The sequence below is a fragment of the Haliotis rufescens genome, unplaced genomic scaffold (genome assembly GCF_023055435.1).
Source record: "Haliotis rufescens isolate VD_foot unplaced genomic scaffold, xgHalRufe1.0.p SCAF_16, whole genome shotgun sequence".
Taxonomy (NCBI): domain Eukaryota; kingdom Metazoa; phylum Mollusca; class Gastropoda; order Lepetellida; family Haliotidae; genus Haliotis; species Haliotis rufescens.
This window is the reverse complement of record NW_025963846.1, coordinates 30211101-30233026: the sequence shown is the minus strand read 5'-3', so window position 1 is coordinate 30233026 and position 21926 is coordinate 30211101. Positions and strand designations below refer to the sequence as shown.

Below are 21926 nucleotides of genomic sequence, written 5' to 3'. Positions count from 1 at the left end.
CAAGAAGGTGAAACCATCCGGTATGTCGATGTTCGCTTTATTCCTGCATTTGCAAGTATGGTACCTTAACCACAGGACAACCTACCCACCACGACCATCCTCCTATGCATTGCCTTATCCAATGCTGTGTCCTACCCCCAGCACAACTCCCATCCTCTACTGCCATTCAGATCAGGTGGAGAACTGCTCTTTCCTTTGTGCCGCACTTGTGCCGAAACCCAGTCAGAGACGTCCTTTGAGCACACGGACGAAGATGGGCCAGGATGGGCAAGTACACCATCCTAGAAGTCCAAGAAACCCTGAAGCAGTGTGTCTACAAAGTGATTCAGATCTATGAAGCTTGGCATTTCGACACCTTTGACACTTATGATCCTGAGACCAAGGAAGGGGGACTCTTACCCCGTTATGTCGACCACATTTTTAAGTTGAAGACCGAAGCCAGCGGATACCCCAAGGGTTGTAATGATCCTGATGCTTACATCGAAGGCATCTATCAGAAAGAAGGCATCGTGCTGAACAAGGCCAACATCAAGAAGGACCAAGGACTTCGCGCTCTTGGCAAGGCCTGTCTTAATTCGCACTGGGGCAAATTCGGTCAGCGCTTAGGCTATGGTCAGACAGCATATATCAGCACTCCTGTCAAGTAGTTGAGAGATGTCATGGTCATCAACGAATATATGGTGTTGGTGATCTATAACCCCAAGAAAGAACTCCACAAGCCATATCCTAATTCCAATGTTGCTGTGGCTTCTTGGGTCACCGCACAAGCGCATCTCAAGCTGTACAGCATCCTCAAGCCAATGGATCGCCGGGTCTTGTACTTCGACACGGACATCGCCCAGAGGAATGGAATCCACCCCTAGGTGATACATTGTGTGATTTAACAGATGAGCTGGGCGGAAACACCATCAAGACGTTCGTATAAAGGGGTCCCCAAAACTATGCCCATTAGTTAAAGCAGGCAAGACCCGTTGGAACGCGCAACACGACCAGCAAAGTGGGCTGTTTCACCTTGAATTACAGAGCCTGTCAACACCTCAACTTTGACACCATGAAAGGCCTGATTGTTGGACAAGTGTCGGGGGATTAAATCACGGTGCATCACCCTCATCAGATAATCCGTGCAGGACTTCACCACAGGAATGATCTCCTGACCCAACCCACCACAAGAGATTTCCACATCGTCTAAACCAAGTGCCCGGAAGCACGTCCCTTTGGTTACAGAGACTAGACTTTTTTAATGATGTCCTTTACGCTGTGTTGTCTGTTGGCGTTTTATCTGGAAGACATGTGTGTTCGGAGAGAAAACCATGCACTGGTAACTTCCATCCTATAGCCATTGAAGAAAACAATGGACCGAAAGTGGATCATCATGCACACCCGAGGAAAACAGGATCGAAAATGCAATGATCAGAAGCTAGGGTTTGTGACACTCTGATTGGTCGAACATCTGTTGTGCTTTCTCTCCCATGGAACAGGCCTGTTCCTATAGAAAAGAAACACAACCTCTGTGCCAAACTGGGTTGCGTGTGGGACAGAAACCAACCAATGAGAAGGTCGGGTTTTCGTCCAATCAGGAAGCAGGGTTTCAGTGCCTCTCCTATAAAAAAAGAAGAGCGAAGCCAAGCACACGTCACAGTCCTAGCACTATATGATAGATCATCCATCTTGTCGCGATACAGCTGTATGAACTGCCAGACCGACAGTCACAGTTACCGCTACTGCCCTGAAGTGGCATGTACCGAGTGCCACACTCAAGGTCACCACCACTATGTCTATACAGGCACTTATATAAGGCACTTGCTACAACCGCCAAGCCGTGGGCTATTTCGCTGCAGATTGTCAAGAACCCAGTCAAAAGAAGACTCCAGCAGCGCTATCCATGTCGACACAAGTGCTCTATCTCATAGAAGACATGCATAACGATGTCCGTGCCCTAAAAGAATGCCTCACACAAATCCATGCGGACGTCACACCACGCCTAGGCAAAAGAAAACATGACAGAACTCCGCAAGAAAGCTCCCTTCAAAGCGCCGGCGACGGCATCAGTCTGATGAGGAGGAAGAAGAAATGTCATCTGAGCAAAGTGACTAACGCATGGCACATGCTGCTCAACTGTTTTTTTCCAGTTTCCAATCGTTTCCAGTTTGCAGTTTGTTTTCCAACGGCCCTTTTCAGGGCCACCCCAGTCTCCCCATAGAAAATGTATGTATGGATGGATGGATGGATGGATACACGAGTGGCATCACGTTTGCATGGCGACACGAGTAAAACACCACGTATGTCTATCGATCGGTCTCTATCCATAGAAATATATATATCAACTCAAACGTCTGTTTGAAGACATGCGTGACACCACGTTGTTTGCATGGAGACAACACGCTTGTAGGCATACACGAGTGCCAACACCTAGGCGTGGATGAGCGAGTGACAACGTCACGTATGTCTATCGATCTACACCTAGACAAACGTCTGTTTGTAGTTACGCGTGACACCAGGTTTGCATGGAGACACGAGTAAAAAAAACACACGCAACCCCGTCACACACAAGTGCCAACGCCTCGGCATGGATGAGCGAGTGACAACACTACGTTTGGCTATACAAAAAAAAAACAACGTCTGCTGTAGTCACGAGTGACAACACGTGTACATGGAGTCACGAAGTACATCATGTAGACATTCCTACATCACGTCCATGTCTGTCCATATCATCCACCTTTAGAATTCACAGGTCCATTCCACAACACGATCATGGTGGCTGTGGACATGTCTACCAAAAAAACATGATAGAAATCTGACCAATCAGACGCTTGCGTTTTCGACCCGCACAGGGTGTGTGTGGCCTCTGATTGGTCGAACAGTGGGTTGTGCTTTCTCTCCCATGGAACAGGCCTGTTCCTATTGAAAAGAAACATAAGGGTTGGACGGGTTGGAAAACTGAGGCTCCGAAATGGACCAATCTTGCGCTGCGTTTTGAACCAATCGGCGCGCAGCGTGTTGGACCAACCAAAATAGGGACCATTTCGATCTGCTCCCTCTCCTATAAAAGAGGGGGTTCAGTGTCACTGAAAAAAAATCAGCATCGCATCGAGAATGGCAGAGACGAAGAAGAGCTGTACAGATACCTGTGAGTGAGACATGGTGACTGATAGTGCAGATGCTTGTGGACTCAGGAGTAAGGGTACGGATGCTTCTAATGGCAGGTCACCGCCCAGTGAGTCACTGTCGCCTCGTTTGATGTGTGACCGATGCAAATGATACAGACTGCTAAAGAGATGGCCCATGCGGGCTTCGTGTACATGCAGAGTGCCGATGGTATGTTCTGCTTCCATGCACCGTGCGGCTGAGAAGATTGGCGTCCCACGACGATCCTTGGGTGGAACACCACAAGTGGTCCCCTCACTGCGAATACCACAAGCTGACAGGGCTGGTGAGACACAACAAGAAGCTAAAGCTACACGATCTCTGTGAGGAGAATGCGAATCAGAGCAACGCAAATGAGAAAGCTTTCGTCGCCTTCCTAGGATGAAGTTTCCGTTCCTGTTTCCGTTCCCGTTCCAGTTCCCGTGACGGTCCTTATTTTCACACTCAACATTTCATAGGAACCTTCGTAAAAGTGAGTGAGTGAGTGACCTTCGTAAAAGTGAGTGAGTGAGTGAGTGAATGAGTGAGTGAGTGAGTGAGTTGGGTTTAATGCCGTTTTAACAGTATTCCAGTTATATCGCGCCGTGTCAGCTTAATGTGGGAGGAAAGCCCGAAGTGATGCAGGTCTCAGACGTTTACCACTTCGGTGAAACCCACGAGGACAGGTATGGTGCTGACAAACCTAGAAACATAATCGGGGCGAACCGGGATTCGAACCCACAATCAAAGGTTTCTGGCATGCCCAAGGGACGCAATGCTGCACAGCGAATCGCGGCGCCTTAGAAGACTGGGCCACCCATGCCCCCACTACATGTCATCATCAGATCATGCAGTACTAATGGATGATCAATGAATTCGTAGCAGTTGGTCATGTTTTCTTCTTCTTCTTCTTCTTCTTCTTCTTCAAACAGCCCTTTTCAGCCGCCCCCCCCCCCCCACCCCCCCCCCCCCCCCCCCCCCCCCACACACACACACACACACACACACTCTCCCGAAAGAACGCTTTCATCGTTGCTTTGCCTGCCAACCACAACAAAAAAAACTCCTCCTCCTGACTTCCCGTTTACGTCAGCCCAGCGCCAGATTCATCAGCCCTTCAGGTCGATGCCCTATCCATGAGTTGGCAAAGGATATTCGCCTGCACCTTCCCTCCTTGGTCTCTCCTGAACAGAGTTATGAGGAAGATCGAGGACACAGATTGCATCATGATTCTGATTGCCCCAGCGTGGCCCAACAGAGATGGTTTCCAAGACTGATTCCACTTCTCATAGAAGAGCCTCTCAAACTGCCAGAACGTCACGATCTCCTCCACCAACCCAAATCGGACATATTTTACGGCAACCTGACAAATCTCCACCTTCATGCCTGGAAACTATCGCAACAAAGATGCAAGTTTCCGGCTTCTCTAAATCAGCCTCAGATACGATTGCTAGCACATGGAGACCAGCTCCCTCAGCTATCTGTAACGTGAGATGGAGAAAGTTCTGCCAGTGGCGAATAGAAAGAGGTTTGCGTGACGAAAATATAACAATACCTATGGGGGCTGACTTTCTACTTCACCTGAGAAATGAGAACAGGTTCAGACATGGTACAATTGAAGGCTACAGATCAGCATTAGCCTCATTTCTACAACATGATGGTCATGATACTATATTTCAGCTACTGCGGTTGGCTATAGAGCAACAGGTATATATCTCATAACAATGAAAGATTAACCGGACGTGGCGTCATAGATGACCTCAGGACCGGAAGTGACGTCATGAAACACCCAAATGATGTCACAAGAGGTTGAACGAAAAGTGTCGTCATAGATGTTCTCAGAACCGGAGGTGACTTCATGAAGGTCATTAGAACCGGAGAGAAACATCAGAAGGAAGGTCATATATCACCAAAACAGGTAACAATTGTGAGGTCATAAAAACGGGAAGGATGCCACAAGTGCCAAGTCTTCTACAGGTTTGCCAAGGGTGACATCAAGAAGTATGGCATTGGTTTATTCCCCTTTTCACCCATGTTCCCTTACTTTACTGCTGCCAATTCTCCGGGAGTACAAGATGGCAGATCCCACCTTTCCCTCTGGTAAATACTGGCTATGATGTAATAGAGGTAGGGTTTTCACAGGAATTATCAAACAACAGTTATCATTGTGTATAATTCTAAGAATACTACCGCTATTACATAAGGAAATGGTCCTTCCCACCTCCCAAATATATCTTATATCTAGCTGATTAAAGGGGTTGTTGGAAAGAAGTGATGTTTTCCCGCCTTCCACATGTGCAGGTGCAGTTTGACAAGGTATAGGATTTACCTCAAAACTATGGAACAATTTTCAGTGAAGAGGACGTCTGTTGGAAAAAATCTAAAGTTTGTATAGTGTGATTATTGCCACAATGGGAATTGTGGCTATGATGTAATAGAGGTAGTATTCTCAGAATTGTACACAATGATAACTGTTGTTTGATGTTTTGGTATTCAATTGTTACATTGAGCTTTTCCGGTTTGGCGAATACCCCTTGTGCCTCAAGTTCATCAAACTTTGCTTGTAACATGTCCATCATTTCCTAATTATATTGATTATCTGTTGAAGGGGGAGTGTCGGTCCCATGTTAACCACAGCCTTCATGTCTTTTTTCGCTCCATTGTTGGAGATTGAAGGGTTGAACACATCATCAAACTCTTCATGGAGAGAGGTAAATCTTTGACACATATCATCAGGAAGGATGGAATCTGAGGACACACTTAGAAAAAGGTCGCGAGATACCTGCAGTTGGTGGAGATTTGGCTAGTTCATCACAGGATGTGAATTCTTGAATCCTTGTAATTGGTCTCCCTTGACAAAAGTGCTCATAATTCTTAAGTGTGATTTCATTGTCAGGCACGGGTGGCCCAGTCGTCTAAGACGCCCCGATTCGCTGTGCAGAGTTGCGTCCCTTGGGCACACCAGAAACCTATGATTGTGGGTTCGAATCCTGGTTCGTCCCGATTATGTTTCTAGGTTTGTCAGCACCATACCCGAGCTCGTGGGTTTCACCGAAGTGGTAAACGTATGAGACCTACATCACTTCGGGCTTTCCTCCAACATTAAGCTGACACGCTGCTATATAACTGGAATACTACTAAAAGCGGCGTTAATCCCAACTCACTCACTCACTCATTGTCAATTGTGTTTGCACTTCTAATCACGTGACCATTAGACGTAACATCCTGACATGGGGGTCATGTTTTTGAGATGGGAACCCCCACATTGCTAGGTGTGTGTGAATATTGCTTAACACCGGATCAGCAATTTTGCAGCTATTCGCGGCGAGACACATTGCTAGGACTGTCCAGGCTAGGTTCCAGAGCCCAAAGGGGTATCATGTTGAAGTATGATTGTCTGTCTGGATGCGGCTCTCAGTACGAAGGCCTGAGTACGTCGCACGGAAACAGTTCTGTCCGATCGCTGGCCATAGCCTATGACCTTGGATCCTCCAATATTGATTTGGTTCGTGGCTGATCTAGCCGCGATGTCGTTAAGCTTGGGGAATGGATTTCCTGCAAAAACATCTACATCCAGCTGTTTCACAACAGTTGGAACTCCAAGTTACCACGACCGAGAGTAAACTGAACCTCGCCTACCACTTTTAATAGGGTGACACCATTGGCCTGACGGGCTCGTTGAGATGCCTTAGTGAAAAATGCTCAACTAGACTTGATGCTAGGCCAGATTGCTATTTTCTGTCCTGTTATTTCAAGAAATTCTATAATCAAAAACTCAAGATCCGTTCAGGACATTTGGCAGAAAATAAGGCATCATTATGGTTTCCAGTCTACTGGTTCGAGTCAACGTGATGTTGCAAGACAATTAAACACCATTTGGTGATTATGGCAACGTTGGCAACAGACGAATGCAGTCAGAGACAATCCTCGGAGTGGCAGGCAACGCATAACCAATAATCGACAAGACAACTGGATTCAATTAACACACCTATGAAATTGATTCCGGCCAACAACAGTGCCTTCGACGAATATCTTCACAAACCGTACATCGACGCCTCAGATGTGCAGGGATTGTCGCCAGAAGACCCGCCAGACATCCCATTTTGACAGGAAACCACCGTCAAGAGCCCGTGGTGCAGACAGCGTCAACGCTGGACGGACATTCAGTGGGGACAAGTTCTATTCACTGACGAGTCTCATTTTCACCTCAGCCACAGCTCTAGATGGATTCGAGTGTACCGACGTCGAGGTGAACGTTTCGTCAATCATTGTGTCATGGAATAAGATCGGTTCGGGGACGGCAGCGTTATGTGTGGGGTGGGATTACAGCAAGACAGAGGACCTGTGTGATAGTGGTAGAGGGAAATCTCAATGGACAGCCCTACCGCGACGAGATCATCGGCCCTGTTCTACCGTTTTTGCGTCATCATGGCCCAGACATTACCTTTCAACATGACAACACCCGTCCTCTTATTGCTCGATTTGTTCAGGATTCTTTTCAACAAAACAACGTGAATGTTATCCCCTGTCTGGCTCAATCCCCTGATCTCTCACCAATCGAGCACATGTGGGATGAGCTGGATCAGCCCCTTCGACGTCAACCACATGTCCCACAGACACTCCAGGAACTTCGAAACATGCTCCAGCAGATATGGACAGATATCCCACAGGACTTTGTGCGACGCCTGGTCAATTCCATGAGACGAAGATGTGTTGCTTGCATCACAACCAGAGGTTGACACACGCTATTGATTTGTAAATTGACATTTTGGCATGTTCATGTTTTTTTATGAAATCAAGCATTTTCTGAAGTCAGTATGGCAAATTAAACCTTTAAACACAAGGAGTCTTTTATCTGTTGCAAACCGAAATTGTTTCAGATTTGGTTAAAAAACATAAATTTGCATTAAATCGTTTCCAATGTCACAGAAACATTTGTTGTTAAGTATATTAAATGTTTTGTCTCACATTTGTTTCAGGTAACCAGTGTCGGGAACTGGATGTATCCAGTTGAGTTGGATAAAGAGGTAAGAACAGTTTCTGATGTTCACGAGAAAGACCCTTATAGTACTTAACTGTTTTTGGCCATCATGTTTTGTTTTATTGTCGTTGATGTATATTTTGAAAGTAACAGCGCCCCTACATCATTTTTGATGTTGTCAATTTAGACATTTATTTCTGTAAATATCATACATTTATTATGTATTTAGCATATTTAGTGATGGAATATATTTATCTCAAAACATGAAATTGTCATCCTACTGGAGTGGAATAACACTTTGTGCTGGAACGTCTTCATCAATGATTCAGAGTAAGATCATGAAGGTCACAAAGAAAATATGTAATAAATAGAACAATTGTATTTCCTTGTCAGTTAACATCTATCTCATCTAATGACCTTATGAAAGTGATAGCAGTAAACATATTTCTAATGTTTTCAAAGAGTACACTTTTCCGTCAATCTAGCGTTTTCAACACCAAAACTCAATATTATTAGCTCACTATGTCCGACGGACCAAGGTGAGCTTATGCCATATCGTTGCGTCCGTCGTCCGTACATCAACAATTTATTCTAAAGACTTCTTCTTCTGAACCACTTATTAAAAAATTAACGAAATTTGACTGGAAGCATCCCTAGGTGTTGCAGATTCAAAATTGTACAAATGGTGGGGCTGACTCCCCAAGGAGCTGAGGGGTGGGGCCAAATAGGGGTAATTTGGCTATATTCCTTCAAACGACTTCTTCTTTCGAACTAAGATATAGATATCAACCATATTTGGTTGGAAGCATCCCTAGGTGGTGGGGATTCAAAATTGTACACATGGTGGGGCTGACTCCCCAAGGGGCTCAGGGGTGGGGCCAAATAGGGGTAATTTGGTTACATTGCTTCAAACACAGCAAGAAAGTGCAGGTTTCCGTCTTCCTGAAACCTTCCGGATATCTACCCATTTTGGATCCAGGCCGGATACCATCCGGAAAACTTTCACAACCAATGTAAAAAATTGGGGGGTGCATTTTGTTAAGTGAAACACATAACAAAATTATCTTGAAAATACCAAGAAGTTTGAAGGTTCCTGAAGGTATCTGGAAGGTTTCTGGAAAGTATCCAGATGCAAATTTTCTTCATGTCTTGTTTCTAGTTATTAATTTTAGCCTGTGCATATCAGATAGCTGTTGTAATATTCCGTGTTATTTTAATTGTAATATCCTCCTAAAACAGAGATCTGTGGGAGTGCATTGTTCACAAGTTCGTTTCGCGACATGGGTCCAATTTGTGAAGCTTATTGCTGGTGTCCCCCACCATGATACTGTTGCAATATTGCTAAAAGTGGCAAAACAGCATTCTCACTCAGAAAAAAATGGAAAGTCATTGGCTATGTGCTTTGTCATTTAGCCCTGGTGAGATTAAAAGATTAGTTTAGACGGTATCAGTACTTGTTATATCTGGACAGTGTAGTTTCATGGGAACATGAAACAGAATACAGTTGTCCCAAATTGGCGCATAAGACTAATGGCATCCATAGAAAACACCTAAATAAAGTACAGAGAAAAATATCAATGTCATTTGTCTACAAATGTGGACCTACAACTTTTGTTAAGTGAGCTGTATTTATAGTGAGAAACATTCAGGGCAAAAGTATAATTTATATTTGTTCAGCACCTATGTTATGGTTGATCAGTATTATATTTCTTTATGCTAATGAAGCAAAACAAATCATGTTTTTACGAGAAAAAAATCTTGTTTATTGATTATATTGCATTTCATTAGTACATATCACAAATTGAAATTTGATCAAGCAAGAAGAGGAACTAGCATAAAGTAACCAATGCCATTTTCTAAATGAACAAATTAGTCAAATCTCAGAAGAATTCCATGGAAGAAAAATATCTAAAGTCAATTATGTTTCTGCAGTAAACCACAAAAAGTATAGTCAGCGTCGGTGTACACAACCTGGACATAGTCTCAGTGCTTAGGCATAAATTCATTCAGACTTGATTAGTGTCATAATTTAACCACCTACAGTCACACTGATGTGGCATTATTCATTCAGAATCATCACTTTTTGAGATGAATCTGTTGGTTGATATCGGGAGGATTATTCATCACCCGGTGAGTCCCTTGTCTGAATTGTGTGGGCAAGATCTTCTTAAATGTAGCTGGTGTCAGATTGTGAAATTCAGGTACCTGAAACAATTCATAACATCTTTAGAAACTTGTTATTCAAAAATTATGAAACACACACATATTTACAAATGTTTTCTCGAACAGTGAGGTATTGACAATTTATCTTGCAACTGAAATTTAACCAATCTTTGAACATGTAAATAAGCCATTGCAAACAGAAAAGTGTTCAGAAAATACAAAAATGTATCCGGTCTTCTTGAACAAGCACCACAAGGTTCACCTGAATTTTGCTTGAATGTTTACAGTACATCAAAATGTAAGAAGGGTAAACAAGACAAGGCAAAAATAACTTACATAGGTTCTTATAAATAAAAACAGAACTATTCATAATAATCAAAACACAGGTCATGTAAGTGATCTCAAAATACAACATAATGAGCAAGTGAGTTGGTATAGTTTCATGCAACTTGTTAGCAATATTCCAGTTATGGGCTTCACGCATCGTACCAATGTGGTGAATTAAACCCGGGTTTCAGAGACTGTTTTACCCACTAGGCTACCCCAGCACACCAAATACAATAGAAAGCACATTAGGATTTCAGACAATAGATATTCTCTCCAAATTCATAAATTCATTATTGGAAGCTATATTGAAATTCAATTTTTTGACCAATTAGGATGAGACTGTAGAAGTATTTATCTAAGTTATTATGGATATTTAATCTCTACCCTTAATTGGTAGTCCAACATAGACAGTGATAAGAAATTCAACTGAAAAGTACAACCTGAACCATCAACTAAACACTATGTACATTACATTAAAGGGGCCGGTCATGTATTACCGGTATGTTCTCATTCATTATTGACACTACCCTCCCTGAAAGAAAATGCAAAGCACTTTATATTTTATTGTCCATTTTGTCATAAGCCTCCCCTAGAGATTCTCACATTTTATCATTTATCCTATCTTTTTTTTAAATTAACTTAATAAAGATTAATCTGCCAAAATATTGGTCTGGCAAAGTTTAAATCAATCATAATTACTGGCATTAAGTTTTTGATACATCGTCTGTTTCTAAATACAGTGAAACCCAACTTTGACTTGCGTGACATTACTGAATCATCTACCTAATGTTCTTTATGCATTGATATGCATCTGCACAGAGTGGTCAAAGTCCTTGTCTGACACATAGTGTGCTACAAGGGAGACATCAGTTTGTGTCTGACTGGTATAGAGATTTAATGTGCGCTTTCCAACTGTAGCGTATTTCGCACACGGTTTGTGTCCAGCAAAGCTGTCTGATAATCTCAAGGGTTGCATTGGTAGCATCAAGGGATGTACACTACTGCCTAGAAATTCATTCCCCTTACACGCATGGGCAACGCGTTACGCAACCAGTGTGCATCGGGTTGGTCACGCGTGTGATACCCGTGTGCACCCCGTCCGCCACTCGTGTGCAACGCGTGACACACTCATTAGAGGGGGAACAAACTTTTGACCAAAGGAGGACCCGTCTTAAGCTGAACCTGGAGGTGGTAACAAGGAGAGAACATTTTGTTTTCCTGACGAAACATGATAATACACCTGTATTTGCTAATGTCTCCTTTCTTTATGTGATTTTGTGGGAATAACATGAATACTTCTGTGTTTAAATAGATCTGTCTTGTTTTATACGACCATAGCTTCTAAATCCGATGGTGTTAAGAGAATACATGGTCCTGGAACATGTTATTGCAATTGAAATGCTTTTATTGTGATTTGACATTAACCGTCTGTAGTACGACTTTCAGGGATAATGTATGATGTATGAGGTTTGGCGGCGCATTGTTTTTATTGGACCCTAATAAACTTGGACTCTTTACCTCAGCTCCATAGCCGTGAGGCTGGAAAAGAGCAGCATGTAATTAATGAGGGTTGGTTATATCATTGAGGATACACTTGAGGGAGAGAATACTAATTACCGTACTACAGGAAGAGACCTGTAGACGTAAGCGCGGGGTTGTGTTTTAGCTGGCCGTTCGATAATGGCCGCCAGGAGAAGTGAGCTTTGACTGCGTCATCTAAAATAAATAATAAGATACAGCAGTGTTATTTTCACGGGTCTGTTGAATAAACTCCCAGCGCTACGGTCAATGTATCTTCTACTTGATCCTTGATACATCATTTTGGCATTTTACAATATATAGTTTTTCAACGTACAAAGGAGCACTGATGTAAAGCAATTCCGCGGGAGTAGTTGTTACCTGTGCATTACTGTATTTTCCCAGTGAGTACCCGGATGATATAGCAGAAATCTAGACTTGTTCGCGACCTGTGCTCGCCATTTGTAAGCGCATTTATATTGAAAGTAGAAGGACGTATGGTCACATTAATCAACAAAAATGAAATACAGTTTTGGAAATGTAGGTATATTTGTGGGGAGCATCGGTAATGGTGATGCAGTTTTGGTAAGTCACTTGCTTGGTAATTGTGCAATCTTTGTGTACACTATTTTGACTTGCAACACAAAGTAAATATTTCATCTGAACATTGCTTATTTTACCGTGTGTATATGTTTACATTCAAAATGTAAACAGATTTCACTAAGGAAATTTATTAAACGCCTAAATATTCAGTTTATTTTACAAATTAACTGAAAAATATGTCCATCTTTATTAATATGATAACGAATTCCAAATATTTGTTTATGTTTAATATCATCACCAAGTACAGTTCTGTATTGTTTGGCTTTTTTTCTTAGCATAATTAATATATTGTGATGTGTTTAAGCTCTTTTGATCGTCTTTATCATTTTTAGTCAGTCGGTTAAATAAATGAATGGATTATTCAGTCAATTTGTAAAATGACTGAAATATTTAGAAAATACTTGTGAAAACAACGTCTATCGCGCATCGAAAAACTTCCCAACCAAACAAGAATGATTCTGTTCAAAGCTGCAGCGAATGAATGAAAACAAAATGCAAATATCATTATTACAACCTACCAAAGTTATAATGTATCCGGGAATATCAACATAAAGGAACAATATCCATTGCGTCTGCAGCTGTACAAAAATACTTATTCGATGCCAAATGTCTATGTGAGAATCAAATACTTTAATAATAATTATTTGGAAACAATATTTGGAATAAACATGAAATATATTAAAATATTGAAATATATCGTTCTTAAACGTTATTTAAATGTATCGAATATTATAACCCGTGTTTGTTTCTTAACTGATCACTTAGTTTGTTTCAATTGTTTCACATAGGTGCCAAGTTAGCTGAGAAAGCCCACGTGACAACTATTTTTATAATGTCCACGGTTCTTAAAAACATACATTGAGTTAGATAACGATGAACAACCAGTCAGTGTATTATCGGTTACCCTTTGAACAAAGTATGTTGTTTTTACATCTGTACTTCACGCCATGATATGAGTGTATTCCCTAGGTTTAGTAAACCTACCTTCACATGTAAACACTTACTTTTGACATATCAACTGTGCAAGATAACAGTTATTAATCAATCAACGTATTTCTTGTTGATCCTTTGATGTCTGGGAATGATCAGTTGATTTACAAAAAAAGTAAAGCAACTGACCATACATCTCTTGCTGGGCTGCCACGTGCATATCACATAACTCACATTCCACCTCACTTCAAACCTGGATTTAGATTGAATAATTACCCCAGGTACAAGAAAGACCAAATTTGAACCTTTATAATCTGAGTGGTGCTACAACAAAGTATACATGTTATATATTTATTAACTGAGCAGCAAGTGAATTACGACAAATACGCAAGTGTAGGGTTACACCAGAAAATGTGGATGACAACAAGGGAGTAGTAATTGTATCATTCACGCAATCCGAAATCCGCAAATGCTTTCACTCAGGGATACTTGTTTATTATAAAACTGTAACCATCAGGGGTATTTCCAAATAACGACATCCGATGAGCTTTCGCCGTTATTTGTCTGTTTGTTTAGGCTGAAGAAATTAATTACCATGCTCCCTTTGTTGAAATCTTCATAGATCACGGGTAACCAATCAGTTTTCAAAAATGCGTAAGCTTATCCCAGTCTCTTGTCACGCTCGGTTGCGTTAACGAGCAAATTGACTCACGGCAGCTAGAACGCCCAAGCGGAAATCCAAAGGTCGTATTACCTGAAGAATAAACCTTCATTTGAGAAATATCTACTGCTCTCTTAATTACAGAGAACTTTCTTACCAAGGATTACCAGTTGAAACTGGTCGATTGCTGAACATTCCGAGGGAAGACAGCCAGTGTCCACTCTGTGAATCTTTCGCTGTGGGAGATGAATTGCATTATTTATACCAATGTGAAGCTTTTCACCAACGGCGATATGAACTCTTAAATAAGCAATATCTTGAGTTTCCAAACATTTAAGAAAATTATGACCACTAACAGTGTAAGAAATCTAAAAGGCCTATCTAAATTCCTTAACAATGTGTACATTACAATTGGTAAATTGTATTAGTATCCACGTATCCTATTTTTTTTTTGTTGTTGTTAAATTGTACATAATAAAAATTGTAGATAATTTTATGTCATGTTATTCTAAGAATAAATGAGTTTGAGTTTGAGTCCGACAACCGAGAAGAAGCCAGAAATTAGTGCCCCTTTTTGAATAGTTTACAATCATGTGTTTTAGGGTTAGCTGTGTTGGCTTAAACGTATTTTGATTTCAAAAGAAATCTGGATCGGTAAACAAGCAAAGCTTGCTTATGTAATACCTCTCCAGGTAACAACTTAACAACAGCTGGATATATATATATATATAAGAGAGTGATGAACATAAACATACAAAATGCACAAATGAAATACACGAAGCCAATACACTGAAGCAAGTGGTGTCTGTGAAATAAGGATATGCAGTTTTCCTTTACTACATGCATATAATTAAGCTACTCAAACCTTTTGCTTTTGACTATGATGTCGTGAACTGATTTAAGAAGAGTCATGTTTGTAGAACTGCTTAACTACTGCCACGTAATATCATTTTTAGACCATACCCATGTGTGTAGAAATACACAGTGTTTCTGATATTATCGTATTTTTTGACAGTTATGGAAAAAGTGAATTGCATCTTCAAGGTGATATCCGCAAGTGCAGTCTGGTATGTCTGATACATGTCGTCTAAACTTATCAGCGTTTAAGTCACTGCAGCCGAGCCTAAGGCGACAGTGGACAATTTGGCATGATCTATGAACATATTTGAAGTCAAAATTATTAGTAATTGCATCAGAACGATTAATTAATGATTTGATTTCTTTTAATGAGCGAGCATTAGTTACTTCATCGGATAGAGGGTTCCGCAGGTTGATCATATCCAGAAGAAATTTGTATTAAGCATAGGTCTGTGTTCTGCATTTGATTGTTTGTATGTTGAATCTATTTCTAAAGTTATATTTGCTGTTATCAGAGAATTGAATATACACTTTTCAAATATTTTGGCTAAGCAACTTGTGAGTGCTACAGGTCTATAATTTGAGCATTCATGTTCATCGCTGACACTGACACCGCATCAGCCCAGCAGTGGACTTGACACAGTTATTTGCGCACCGATTATATAACTCCTACAGACAGGGTGGGGTGGTTGTTTAAAGCGAAACGGACGACCCCGTCTGTTATCTAATAAATGCTGTGCGGCGCCTTTGATCTTGCCTCAAAACATACACCTTATAGTAGTAAACGACGATCAGGATGGCCTGGAAATAAACACAATTCTGTCTGCCCAGTGTATCCACAATTAACTAGAATGCTTCATATCCACAAATATATATATAGAAAATAGATATTTGCCCACAGCAAATATTCATTTGCTTAATTGCATCAGTGCGGTTTATCAGAGCATGTACAATGCTTTCTTACGCTTGGTGAGGCAGACTGAAATTGAACATTAGGATAACGTCAGCAGGGATAAAAGAGGTCATACCAACGAACTTTATTTACTAGTGGAAAAGTCAGACATTCCGATCAACCACAAGGCCCGGCCGGATCTCAAGGTTGACCAGATCAACACCCCAAAGGAACATCTCTACGCCAAACAAGGAGTCCCTTTCGTCATGGTGCACAAGAAGGGGGGACAGGACATCGAGTACGACTTCACAAACTACACAGACTTGTACCACTTCTTCCAGAGTAGTGGCGCACCGACCTCAAACCACTTCGTCGCCAATACCGCCGCCCTCCTTGCCAAGAGTCTCTACCAGAATCCCGACCCCCAGGATGAGAAGCTGACCAAGAGACTACTAGAAGGATACCGCCGCTAGACTTCTAGCCACACATGCTCGCCAACCGACGCCGTGCCTTCCGACGCTTTATAAGAATAGGCTGTAAACGTATAAAACAAATTTTGGGGGGGTGCACTTCTTTATTTAATCATTACGCTTTTTTACCCTAATAGTATAAATGCTTCCCCGTGTGCGAGATAGGCTTACGTCGGAAAGCGCACGTTAAATCTCCGAGGTACCTATCTACCAGAACTTTATTTGCTGTTCTGGTCATACATAAATATATGTAAGTTACGTACATGGGGAGGCTAGATTATTTACAGCTTACAGCAATATAGTGCAAATATTATGTTCAATAAAAGAAAACGTTGATAGATCTATAACACACTTTTTTACTATTAAACAAACTGTGGACTTTTAAGACATTTTGGCTTATTGTAATAACATCTAGCTAACAAATCATGTCTATCTCTGAAATCCACAAGCATAGTTGCTGTCAAACCTAAAAAACATATTCAGGGAGGTTAGTTTTGACTTGCCAAGCACCTTAAGGTGAGTTTATTTTTAAACTGTCAAAAGCGATTGTCCCTTCAATACTAGTATATGGCTGGAAGCTGTTTCTCGGACTGTTATGAGTTATGATGTATTTTATGATATTACTGGGGAATGTTCAAATTAGTTGCTGTCATTTAATCCAACGTTCTAACTGTCAACTGTCTCAACAGGACCATAGGTTTGGTTATATATCTCCTCCCTGTCTTTATGTCTTAAGTTGTTAATCGGTAACTGCGGTCCAAATGTATCAACTTATTCATCTATTGTTGCAAACTTGACTGATTTTAACATATCTAATTGATTATGAACTACTTAGTCAGTCAAGCAACTGTATCAGAAATGTAAAACCAGCCGTGTTCCCAATATCACTGAAAAATGCCGATGAAACGTGACATAAATTTACTCACAGACAATATATTTTTCGTGAGAGTGAAGCACAATTTTATTAAAGTTTTATTAACAATTTCATAAACTATAATATATGAATATTAAAATTCATCATCACTTGCCAAGTTTATGAAAATGTCCCCATTTGGGAGATGTCACATATAAACAAGGATTCGAACTAAGTTTGATCGTCTTTGACACTGAGGTTTATCCCCACTTTGCCAGCAAACTGCAGAAGATTAACAGTGAGTGAGTGAGCATCGTTTCTATGTTTATACAAGAAAAGATGTTATGCCGAAAACGCTCACAGTAGTTAGTGAGTAAACTCACGACCTGTCATGACCTGGTTGAGTGACTTCCTCCAATCAACGTGAAAGGATTACCCACAGAGAAAGAAAGGATTAAAGTCACCCATAAATCTTATCCTAACGTAGTATTTCAACTTCTAAATGCCTCTCAAAGAAGGATTCAAATCCTAAAGATATCCTATCTACGTGGTACAGGTACTTACAACCTCTAATAATAAACTGTTACGTTTGGTATCCCCAGCAAAACTCACTATGGTCATTGGGCAAATGTAAAAATCAGAAACCCTAACGAGATTCTGTCTACATGGTCACACCCGGTGATTGTGAAGATCTCAAATTATATCAACAGTCAGACAGCATGGCTGTTCATATTCATTTACAACATCCTCTTATAATTAGTATAAAAGTGTCCCACACAAACCTTCTTTTATTTATTCTTTCAAAATACAAAACAAAGTGGGGTGTTGGGAAATGGGACATAATCCTACGTGAAATAATTAGACATTAGTAGTGGTGACGGCTATATCATAATTGTACTGTCTAAAGCATAAATTTGGCGAACGAAAAACGTTATATTTGCAATCAAATGGAATGACTCGTGTGGGCAAATGAATATGTTTGCAATCCACAAACAATCATTTTATTAATGGCGAACATTTACCAACCCGCGACAATCGTGTCAACACGGGGGTTCCCCTAGCAATAAACTCGCATCTAAATTCACTACTGTTCTACTGTCGGCTAGCCACAATGGCTAGACGGGACCCTAGTAGAATGGTTCTTGCCATAAAAGTCTAACAACCGACACTAATTCAGACGGGCCGACCTTGTATTTACGGTCTGGTGAACACAGCTCAATGGCCGCTCATTAACTCAAATTTCACATCTCACTGTTTTGTTTTATTTCACTATTCATTTGATAATTTTGTCAAATTCCACTGGAACCCGGTCCCGTGTTACACGCGTGGCACACGCGTGTGCAACGGGTTGCACACGCGCTGCACAACCGTTGCACACCCGTGTCCAACGGGTGCTCACCCCGTGTGCAACCCGTTGAGCACCCGTGTCACATGCGTGTTACACGCGTTCTCAACGCGTGTTAGGGGAATGATCTTTTAGGCAGTAGTGTAGCTAATCCTAAATAAACATAAAACAAATGACGCCATCTCTTCTACAGAACACATGATCAAAGCCCGCCCCACCTTTGATGTTAATTACCTTGCTACTCTAAAAACAGCTAATTAGCTAAATGAACTCAATGTCAACTCATTGTGGACTAGGGATTAACAGGGCAATTAGTGTCGGGTGGGTATTAGCGCATGCAACTGTCTGTTAAATACTTAACTGAGAAGTGACGGCTTAGTCCCTAACCGAGAATCTTACAACGCAGCAAATAAAATAACTCAAATATTCCACGTCACAGTAATCAAAGAAACATCTTATTGGCAACAATATACACGAGGCGTAATTAGGGTTAACCCAAGGGAAACAACTGAGGACTTACAATTATACTCTCTAGAAGCTAACATAAACCAAGACCAAAACCCTCAACCCCTAATCACCAGCACGCGTAGAATAACCTCAACTAGAAACGGAAAAACGGTCCCAACCTCCATTGTCATAATCAACTTCAAAAAGACCGCTAAATTCCCTGAAGCCCCCAAACACATATCCTTCGGAGCCCACACCAACTTAGAAGTCAAACCCTATATAAAGCAGGTTAAGCAGTGTACAAAGTGCCTCAAATACAACCACACTGCCTCCCAATGCACATACCGTAAAACTAAATGTAAAAAATGCGCACAAACAGACTACCAAGCCACATGCACACCCTGGTGCATCCACTGCAAATCCACCCAACACACTTCACTCTCAAACCAATGCCCATACAGACACACACTCACCCAGCAGGCCAACAAACACATAAACATAGACACGGCTAAAATCCAAACACGAAAATTTGCTACACCTGCATCTAAACCACTCCTCCCTACACCACACCCAAACACCATCCCACAAACAAACACCACACCCATAACCGACAGCTCTGTCTGGGGCCCCTACCGAGAAACCGCACCAACCTCACACACACAAGCAGCCACTCAACCAACCACGAACCCTCCCAAATCTCACATAGCCAAAAAATCAACCCCCGCATGCAAAACAAACCTCAAAATGACCACCACAACACGACCCTCATCCAAGCACCCTACAGCCCATATGGTAACAACACTCTCCAACAAGCAAGCACAACAACAAAACACAAACACTAAGAAATCATCAGCTACTCCCATCCCACAAACACCTTCACAATCCTCCACATCACATGCCTCCCCCATGGAAACTCAATCAACTAAACCTAATCTAACCGATGACGAAGATTTCTCCACTACTGAGGAAACAATAGACACTACTCCAACTAAAACAAACCAAACTCCCCAACCAGCCAACACCCAAAACTTAAATAACCTCACCTTACTCCTAGCATACATGCATAGTCAAAACTCACCAAAAGCTAGCATTAAATCCTTCTACAAAGTAGCTTTCAATCTAAAATTAACCGATCTTCCCTTCTTCCTCTTTAACCTCCATCTAAAAGAACTCACCGAATAAAATAAAAACTAAAAACTAAATCACCAATCACCCGAACCCAATATTCGAAGGACTAAATATTTTTCAGTGGAAGGCCAACGGACTCACCTCCCACGGCCATGAACTAAAAACTAAATTTAAACTAAATAAAGGCCCTCACATTGCTTGTATACAGGAAACCCAATTCTCAAAAAAATCCAAATTCACACTACCTAACTACAACTCAGTTAGAACTGACAGAGCTAAACCGAAAACAAGAAGAGCCGCAGGAGGACTAATCATATTTATCAGGGAAGATATAAATTACGAAGAAATAAAAATAGACACGCCAAACCTAGAAGCCAACGGCATTAAAATCACATTAAATAACCGAAACATAAACATCATAAATATTTAACACTGGGCGGAACAAAAAGTCCAACCTGAGGATCTAAACAAACTACTCCAAATAAGCGATAAATCTACTATATTCCTAGGAGACTTTAACGCTCACCATCCTACATGGAGCATAGATGATAAAATAGATAATCATGGCAAATTAATCTCCGAATGGATAGAAACAAACGACCTAGTACTTCTTAATAGCAACCAACCCACGAGGTACGATAAGATAAACCAAAAAATGTCGGCTATCGACCTAACCATATGCACCGCAGATCTAGCCCAAAGTACTCAATGGGAAGTGCACGACGTCCCGCTAGGTAGTGACCACTTCCCAATAAACATAACCATAGGAAATACAAACGTACCAATCCAAACAGAAAACCAAGAACCAAAATTCCATTACAATAAAGCTAACTGGGACCAATTCCAAGATATCTGCAACGAAGCTAACTTAAACGAAATAGAAAATAATGATCCAGAAACCTATTGTAAAAACCTAACAGACTATATAATAAACGCAGCCAAAACCTCCATCCCCTTCAAAACATCTAAGACAGGCAAACCGACGGTACCATGGTGGAATGAGGAAATAGAACAGACTAGACGAAAACGTAAATCAGCCTTCAATAAAGCAAAACGCGACTACAAGTATTTAAACATAGCCCACGAACTAAACCACCAGGTTCAAAAACTAGTCCAAATAGCCAAAAGTAGAGGCTGGAAAAAATTCTGCGAAGGTATAAATAACCGTACAGATGCCAGGATGGTCTGGCGCAAAATCCACGCCATCAGAGGCTTAAAACGACATAAAAAAAACCCTAACATTGACAACTCAACCAACCCCGCCCAAAAGCAAATAATCTCGCCAACCACTTTTCGGCCGTTAGCAGTAACACAACTTCAGTAAAAAATTCCAAGATAAACTTAAAACAGAAAACAAACCCACAAAAGAACCAAACAATAACAATCTAGAAATAAATCAACCCTACACAATGGAGGAGCTCCTCTACGTAATCCAAAACAGGAAAAAGGGCACAGCCCCAGGATTAGACCTAACTTCTTACCAAATAATTAAAAAACTCCCCCTAAAACTACTCCAGGCACTACTCAAACTATACAATCTCATCTACCTAAACGGACAGGTTCCTACTCCCTGGAAACAGGCCCTAGTCATACCAATCCCTAAACCTAATAAACCAGCTAATCAAGC

General features: G+C 41.2%; 1 protein-coding gene across 1 annotated transcript in view; it reads left to right on the top strand.

Annotated features, from left to right (window-relative positions):
* LOC124119557 overlaps nt 1-21926 on the top strand; it is a 128338-nt gene that overhangs the window by 13148 nt on the left and 93264 nt on the right. The window contains exon 3 of the mRNA XM_046482111.2: nt 8103-8150. Within this exon, the coding sequence (XP_046338067.1) occupies nt 8103-8150 (48 nt within the window). The remainder of the gene's footprint in view (nt 1-8102; nt 8151-21926) is intronic.